At 57.6% G+C, this 8,352-nt stretch overlaps 1 protein-coding gene across 1 annotated transcript in view; it reads left to right on the top strand.

Annotated features, from left to right (window-relative positions):
* Positions 1-299: 299 nt before the first annotated feature.
* Positions 300-8,352, top strand: part of LOC101647055 (pepsin A) — a 10,810-nt gene continuing 2,757 nt past the window's right edge. The window contains exons 1-8 of the mRNA XM_013007814.3: positions 300-358; positions 1,387-1,546; positions 2,667-2,784; positions 3,498-3,616; positions 4,255-4,454; positions 6,072-6,188; positions 7,253-7,397; positions 7,503-7,601. Of these exons, the coding sequence (XP_012863268.3) occupies positions 300-358; positions 1,387-1,546; positions 2,667-2,784; positions 3,498-3,616; positions 4,255-4,454; positions 6,072-6,188; positions 7,253-7,397; positions 7,503-7,601 (1,017 nt within the window). The remainder of the gene's footprint in view (positions 359-1,386; positions 1,547-2,666; positions 2,785-3,497; positions 3,617-4,254; positions 4,455-6,071; positions 6,189-7,252; positions 7,398-7,502; positions 7,602-8,352) is intronic.

Genomic DNA, 8,352 nt, shown 5'->3' with positions numbered 1-8,352 from the left:
CATTTTCTTTCTACTTAAGCCCTTTGTATCAGCTCCTCACCCCCCCCTCTCTTCCCCACCCCAACCTGGTGACAATGGAAAAGCTACTGGGCTGGAACCTTCCCAGAACATGCTCAGGGGTCGGGGGCAATCTTATCGGAAATATTTCTGTGTGGGGCGAGGATTAGGGTGACATTTGGAGCCTGATAAGGCCCACGAAGGAGGGCCTACGCGGCGTATATAAGGCGCCGCGCGGGCTGCCTTCTCCACACCCACCAGCCTGGTTCCTTCTCCGGTGGTTTGAGACCCAGGAGAGAAGCATGAAGGGTCTGTGTCTGCTGCTGCTCAGCCTGGTGGCACTCTCTGAGTGCTTCTACAAGTAAGTCTGGGGACCAGGGACCGAGCACGGGGTCCCCGGACCCGCACTGAGCCCCTGCAATACCCTGGGTGGCACGGTGGATCGGAGCTCAGCTGTGAACCTTAGCAAGGCTGGTGGTTCAAGCCCACCGGCTGCTGTGGCGCCTGTCTTCAGAGCCCAAGGGAACAGTACCTCTCTGGCCGCCGGGGCCGCCGGGGCCGCCGGCTATGAGTGGGAATTGGACTCCATGGGGTGGGTTGCTGCAGACCCTCTAGGAGCTCTGGTAGTGCCGTGGTGACAGTGCTGGGTTCCTCACCAGAAGGTTAGCAGCTCAGTCAACCAGCTACTCCCTAGGAGAAAGGCAAGACAGTCTGCTACAGTAAAGACTGACAGCCTCTGGGGCGGGTCTACTCTGTCCTCCGCAGTCGCTGGGGATGGGACAGGCCAGCAGGCCGCGGTTGTGGCTCGGGCACGTGCTATGTCCCCAGTCACCTTTCTTTCCTCCCGTGGTCCCTCCTTCCTCTTCTGACCCCTCTGTCCCTCCCTCCATCAGGAGTCTTCCTGCTTGGCCTCTCCCTGCCCTTCCGGGGAGGCCCTGTCCACCCCCAAGGACAGCCAGCTCCATCACTAGCCGGCGAGGGTGACTTCCAACAAGTTGCTTCTCCTCTGCAGCTGTCAGCAGGGAGAAGGGCACTGAGGTGGTTGGTGCCAACTCCTAAAACCCAGAGGTTGGCGGTTCGAGCCCGCCCCTTGGCTCTGTGAAAGAAGGTCCTGGCATCGTGGTGCTGCCGTTCCACTCTGACACACACGCACAGGGCTCGAGTCGACTCAAGGACCAAGGGACACAGGGTGGCTGCAAGGGTTAAGCAGGCCATTGACGCAGGGGCAGCACTTGGTGAAATACACAGTGTGAGCCCACTTCCTCCCTCCCTTCCCACCTCAAGACCAGTTCCCCTTCCCTTCTGGGGCATCCCAAGTACCCCGGAGCAGGATCTTGGCCTGCATCACCCTCTTCCCCAACACCAGCTGTCCTCTAATGTTCTGCCCAGGGTCCCCCTCCTCAAAAAGAAGTCCTTGAGGCAGCATCTGATTGAAAATGGCCTGCTGGAGGATTTCCTGAAGAAGAACACCATCAACCCGGGCAGCAAGTACTACACCCAGGAGGCGGCCACCATGCTGTCCTCCCAGCCCCTGGTCAACTACATGGATGTGAGTGTTGTGGGGGTGGCCGGAGCAGCAGGAGGGAGGTGGTGTGGGCTCAGGGACTGTGGGAATGCTCCCTGGAGCTCAGGAGTCTGGGGCAGCTGGGCCACTGCTTGCCCTCGGCAGCTGCTGTTGTTTCTGGGTACCAAGCACACGTTCCTACTGGCCCCGAGCAGAGAGAGCCCGCCTTTCTCTCCAGGAGGAGCAGGGCGGCTGGAGGTCTCGGGTTGCTGACCCTGCAGTGAGCAGCCCAACACGTAACCAGTATGCCACCCAAAAGCCAAAGCTAAACTCACTGCCACGGAGTCGATGCCAACTCATAGCAATCCTATAGGACTGCCCTATGGGTTTCTGAGACTGTAACTTTTGGGTTTTTGGTTTCTTTTGAGACTGTAGAAAGCCCCGTCTTTCTCCCGAGGAGCCCCTGTTGGTTTCGAACTGCTGAACTTTCAGACTGAAGCCCAATTCATAACCTACCAGGGCACCTTAAGTTATTATTAGATGTTACTAGAGCTTCAGGCCCCTAGGTGGCGCAAAGAGCTTGCATTCGACTACTAGCCCGAAGGGTGGGGATTTGAACCCACCCAGCACTCTCTTGAAAGACAGCCAGGCACCCTGCTGCCAGAAGACTACAGTCAAGACAGCACAACAGCTGTGAGCCAACAGTGAGCCTGCTGCCACTGAGTTGATGCCAACTCACAGCCACAGGGTAGAACTGCCCAGTGGGTCCCCAAGGCTGTAACTCTATGGGAGTAGAAAGGCCAAGTTTTCTCCCAAGGGGTGTCTGGTGGCTTCAAACTGCTGACCTTGAGGTTAGCTGTGCAACGTGCAACCCACCCACTGCACCAGAGCTCCTACTACGTACAGGTCTAGTCTGCAACACATGGGGTTTTGCCGAGAGTCTAAACTGAAGTGGTGTTGAGGAACCCCAATGGCTGGAGGGTGGCCGTCTGAGATGTTTCAAGAAGAAAGGGAGACCAGGGCTGAGCCTCAAAGGACGGCTGCCTCGGAGAGGGAGAGAGAGGGCAAGGCGGTCCTTGGGAAAATCAGGGAGGTGGGCCGAGGGGAGGACCGTCCCCCAGGATGGGAGTGCCAGGCCATGAGCTGTGCTGTCCTTGCCCGGCAGATGGAGTACTTCGGCACCATCGCCATCGGAACACCCCCCCAGGAGTTCACTGTCATCTTTGACACCGGCTCCTCCAACCTGTGGGTGCCCTCCATCTACTGCTCCAGCCCCGCCTGCTGTGAGTGCCCGGCCCTGCCCAACCCTGCCAGGCTCCCTGGCTTCACATAGGCCCAGAAGTCAAGCCTGCAGCGTCAAGAGGAAGTGCCTCCATAGGCATTGACCACGCACCTACTGCGTGCCAGGCACTGGGCTTAGGTGCTCTGGGAGGTAAACGGGGGGTGGGATGAGGTCCTGCCCTCCAGGAGCATACAGTCTGAGGCCAAAGGGAAGTTCTACAGCTACAGTCCCGGGAGCAAGAACCGGGCCACCAAAAGAGGGTATGAGTCTGCAATGAGGGTGTGCGCACTAGAAACAGTGCGGGTATCTATTAGACGAGAACCCGTTGGCATGAATATCAAGCTACAGAGAGTCATTCAAGCCCCTTCCTCTTCCTACTTGAGAATCCAAGTTCTAATGAAGTGGATGTGCATGAAGCCTGCCCCTCACAACAGGGGCTGCCCCCGGTGGGTCGGATACCCTCCTCCCGGGCAGCCACGGGCCTGATCTGCTCCGTGCTTCCCTGGGGGGGTCTTGGGAAAGGCCATGGGGTCATAGGGCTCTCTTATCAGGGAGATGGTCCCAACAAGATGGGGATGGAACTGGGGACTCTTGGATGCCAAAGACCGGGGAATGCTTGCCTTTCCCTCCAAAGCACCACCGAGAGTCAATGAGCCCCATCCCAGGCGGGCCCCTTGGACCCTCACGTGGCTGACCCTGTCATCCTCCAAACAGCCAATCACAACCGCTTCAACCCCGAGAAGTCCTCCACCTACCAGGCCACCAGCCAGACCGTCTCCATCGCCTACGGCACAGGGAGCATGACCGGCATCCTTGGCTATGATACCGTGCAGGTGAGTGTCGGCTGACCAGCCCCGGGGCCAGCTACAGGAGCCTGGAGGACCTTAGGACACCTGCCTCCAAAACCGTCTCATTCAAGTCCAGGCCCCGGTGGTCACCTAGGTAGCCTGGTGGTGGGTGGAGGGGGAGTGACAGGAGCCCATCTCAGCCCCACTCAAGCACAAGGCTAAGGTGGTAGGTGGGGGGCAGGGGGCAGTAGGTGAAGGCGCAACTCTCTTTTGGCACCTCCTCCTCTCTCTCCTGCCCCCTCCTGAAGTCCCGCTAAGTGATAAAGGCAGTACAAGGCCAACCCAGCCCCCTCCACATGACCAGGGCACAGCTAGGGTGGAAGGCTCAGATCTGCTATGCATCTGTTCATCAGAAATGCCAATGCCCGGGACCCATCTGGTCTGCAGGGGAACCTCACACCGCTCATGGCTGGTGGCCAGCTGGGGACTAGCTGTGATAGTTGTCTCCAGCAGAACAACAGGTCTTCTAGGGGACAGTCCCTCTCTCTCCTCCCGACCCCAAGTCTAAAGATGGGGTCTTCCAGGCAGGCATGTCCCCCACCAGGTGGCCTGGGGCTCTCTGGGCCCGTGGCCACCCTCAGCGGTGCCTAGTGACAGTGAACGTCTTGATTCCCCCCACTCAGGTTGCCGGCATCGCCGACACCAACCAGATCTTCGGTCTGAGCCAGACGGAGCCCGGCTCCTTCCTCTACTACTCTCCTTTCGACGGCATCCTGGGTCTGGCCTACCCCAACATTGCTTCCTCCGGGGCCACGCCCGTCTTTGACAACATGTGGAGCCAGGGCCTGGTCTCCCAGGACCTCTTTTCCGTCTACCTGAGCTCGTGAGTGGGCGCGGGAGTGGCCTCCAGCAAGGCCCAGCAGGGAGGAGGAGCCCAGGACTCAGCAGGGTGGGCAGGGACTCCGGAAGCAGAGGCGTGGAAGGTCTCCATCCCGTCTTACCTTAGCAGCCTGCGTCCTGGGCAGCTCACGTGTCAGCAGACACGCGGGCTCTGGCACCGGTTTCATCACCACTGGCCTCCCTTGCTCAGGGACAGCCCAAGTTGCTGAGTTAACTCCGAGTCATGCTGATTCCATGTGTTGTCGTAGTAGAACTGGGTTTGATATTTTTTGGGGGGGATAGAGCACCAGGTCTCTCTTGCGAGGCACCTCTGGGAGGACCCAAACCTCCAACTTGGTGGTTAGCAGTCGGACACATGATCCATGTGTAGCACCCAGGCACTCCCATCATTGACCCACCCGCACCCAAGGGGGCCATTCAAGGTGAATCCCCTTAACACAGGGGCCAGCATTTCTGAGCAAACACTAAAGAGACGATTTGAGGAGCCCTGGAGGCGTGTAGTGGTTGCGCATTGGGCTGCAATCCACATGATCAGCAGTTTGAAACCACCCGCAGCTCCGCAGAAGAAGGGGGGGGGGTGGCTTTCTACCCCCATCAGCAGTGACAGTCTCGGAAAGCCACAGGGGGTCACTATGAGCCAGCATGGTCTCGATGGGCGTGAGTTCGGGTGATTTTTTGCATCTTCAAAATGACAAAAGGGCAGCCCTGGCTGCAGTGGAGAATGACCGGGAAGAGAAGGCTGGCGCTGGTCTGGCAGCGACACTCTGCCCTCCTTGACGTGGGCAGCGTCAAGACGCGACAAGAATCGGTTTCGGCAGGACTGGTCTGAGGGTGCCACCCACTTTCCCGAGGGCCTTTCTGAATCCTGAATCTTCCTGGGAGCTGATGGCGTCACCTAGCGAGTCCTTCTTCTCCGGTTGTTGGTGCCTCAAAGGCTGGTGCCACATTGTATCACATCGCATTACATTGTATCACATTGTATCACATCATATTACATTGTATCACATTGTATCGCATTGTGTCACATTGTATTACTGTCATGTGCTAGGAACAAAGACCGGATGGGGCTGGGTAACATTTTATAGGCTGTACCCAGATTGTAGAGGACCCAGAGTGGTGTGGTGGTTACACATTGGGCTTCGATCTACAAGGTCAAAACCACCCCTAGGAGGTCGTGCTGAGTCAGCACTGACTTGATGGCAGCGAATTTTTTTTTCTTTTTTTACTTGCACACACGTTTTGGGCTCAAACGTAACAACTGTGAGGATGGTGCAGGCCAGGGCTGTGTCTCGTTCTGTTGTGTGTCGTCGTGGGGCCGCTGGGAGCTGGAACTGACTCAACGGCCCCAAACCACAACAAACACAGTTGACACGCGGTTGATTTCTGATGACCACCTAGATTTGCTTCCCTGTCTAAGCCGGAAACCTCAAAGGTTTCAAAAACGAATGTCCCAGGGCCCTGCATTACGGCAGGAGGGCCCTTTATCTTACTCTGTTTCCTTCTTCACACTCGGTATCGAGAGCGCACTCGCTGCTCAGGCGCCGCGTGGGGTGCAATGAAGGAATAAGCAAATCCCTGTCTTCCTCCCCCTCCTCCGCAGCAATGGCCAGAGCGGCAGCGTGGTGATATTCGGTGGTATCGATTCTTCTTACTACACCGGAAACCTGAACTGGGTGCCCCTTTCCTCTGAGGGCTACTGGCAGATCACCGTGGACAGGTAAGACCATGGAGGACACCTCACAGCCTCCCATGTGTGGGTCCCACGTCCTGTCTCTTCATGGATTCGGGGTTGGGTCCCTTTCCAGGACCACCCCCCTCCCCAGGACAGCCAGCACAGGGCCGGCCGGTCACCCCTGGCATTCTTCAGGGAGGAGGCAGACCCTTCCCTCTGGGCCAAGGGGCAGGGCCGCCTTCCTGGCTTTGCTGGGCCTAGCCAGAGGACTCAGTCTGCCCACATGTCCCACCCTCTCGGGATGTCTCTCTGGGAACGCCGTCACTCTCAGTGGCTGGCAAGTCCTTTCTCCCCATCCCTCCCCTCCACTGGCGGGCTCCCACCCCGATTCAGCGCCAGCGCCATTCAAAGCCAAGCTGAGTTTGACTTGGCTTGGGTATGAGGTGGCCAGTTGTCCAGTAGCTTTTTGGGAAGTGGGACTTTCAATACTAAACAAGGACAAGTCTCTCTCGCTCTCGCTCTCGCTCTTGCTCTCGCTCTCACTCTGGTCCAGCATACCAACTTGTTCTCAGACTGGCTACCTCCTGCCCTGCCTCCTCTGCCTCCACCATTCTTTGCCCACAATGACCGCCCCGCACCCCCACCCCACACCAGCTCCTCCCCTCCCATTTCCCAAGCAACTTGTGGCTCTTTGCTTCTCTGAATGGCGAGCTCTCTCTCTCTCTCTCAGGTTCTTCCACTTCCTCCCCACCTGGTCATGGCCCTGCGCCTCCCTCTCTCCTCTCTATCCTTACTCAGCCCTTGCATGAGACCAAGAATCACGCCCCCACCCCCCCACCGCAGTCAGGAAGTGTATGGCTCTGTCTTACTCACATTTGTACCACCATGCCTGGGACACAGTAGGCACACAATAAGCATGTCTTAAATAAAGGAACATGTGAAAGGATGAGTGTATGAGCGCATGAGAGAAGCCATGAGCACGTATGGATTCAGGACAGTGTTTTGGGGACAGAGAGGAAAGGCCCTCTGGGGTCACCTGGTTTCTCCTGGGGGAGAGGTACTCCCCCGCCCAGTGGTTCCAGTGGCCCTAACTTGCATCCCGTCCACAGCATCACCATGAATGGACAGTCCATCGCTTGCAACGGGGGCTGCCAGGCCATTGTCGACACCGGCACCTCTCTGCTGTCTGGCCCATCTAATGCCATCGCCAACATCCAGAGCTACATCGGAGCCAGCCAAAACTCTAATGGCCAGGTAAGCCCCACCGAGCCTGCCTTCTTCTATACCCAAGTGGAGCATCCACCAGGCAGAGAACAGGCACATTCTTCTCACCTTCTCACCTCCTCTTCCTCCTTCTAGATGGTGGTCAGCTGCTCCGCCATCAACAACCTTCCCAACATTGTCTTCACCATCAACGGTGTCCAGTATCCTCTGTCCCCCAGTGCCTACATCCTGCAGGTAAGGGTGCCCTGGGCCACCCCTACATGTGTCCACCCAGAATGGGGCCCCAGATTCAGCCTTCACACAAGAGAGACCACTTCTGCAAGCTGGAGCCAGGAGACACACTTACCTGTGCTCTAGGGGCCTTCCAAGAAAAGAAATGAATGAAAAATAAAGGTGTGGGTGCGAATGCAGTACAACTGCTCAGTGGGGGCAAACAGGAAAAGTGAGGCAGAGGATGAGGGCATGGAAGGAGCCCTGGAGCCTGACACCTGGGCCCAAGCCCCTGGGTCTCACTGGCTAGCACATTGATCCTGGCGACTTCCCACCTCGCTGAACCTCCGTTTCTCTGCTGCTAAGCCAGAGATGCCAGCTGCCCCCACCACAACCCCTGGGGTGCAGCTGAGGTCATCAACTGTGACTGACCCATTGAAGCACCAAAAACTTGGGCAAGTGGGAATTTGCCACTCCCATGGGGTCCTAACCTAAGAGCCTCCTTGGCGACCAAAGGAAAGGCACTGCTATCTAGTGGAATTTGATCATAATGACCCTACAGGACAGAGTAGAACTGCCCCCATAGTGTGTCTGAGGCTGTAAATCTCTATGGAAGCAGACAGCCTCGTCTCTCTCTCTCCCTGGACCCACCGGTGGGATTGATCACTGGGCAGCAGCTGACAGCCAAGCACTTAACCCCTGGAACACTCAGGCTCTCCAAGACCCTCCTCTTACCTGTTTCTCCGGTTGCCCTGGAGCTGCCCCCAGCTCTGGG

Source organism: Echinops telfairi, unplaced genomic scaffold (assembly GCF_000313985.2).
Source record: "Echinops telfairi isolate 266 unplaced genomic scaffold, ASM31398v2 ScPeMD7_7416;HRSCAF=8454, whole genome shotgun sequence".
In the NCBI taxonomy this organism is placed as follows: domain Eukaryota; kingdom Metazoa; phylum Chordata; class Mammalia; order Afrosoricida; family Tenrecidae; genus Echinops; species Echinops telfairi.
This window is presented reverse-complemented; position numbering and strand designations above follow the sequence as displayed.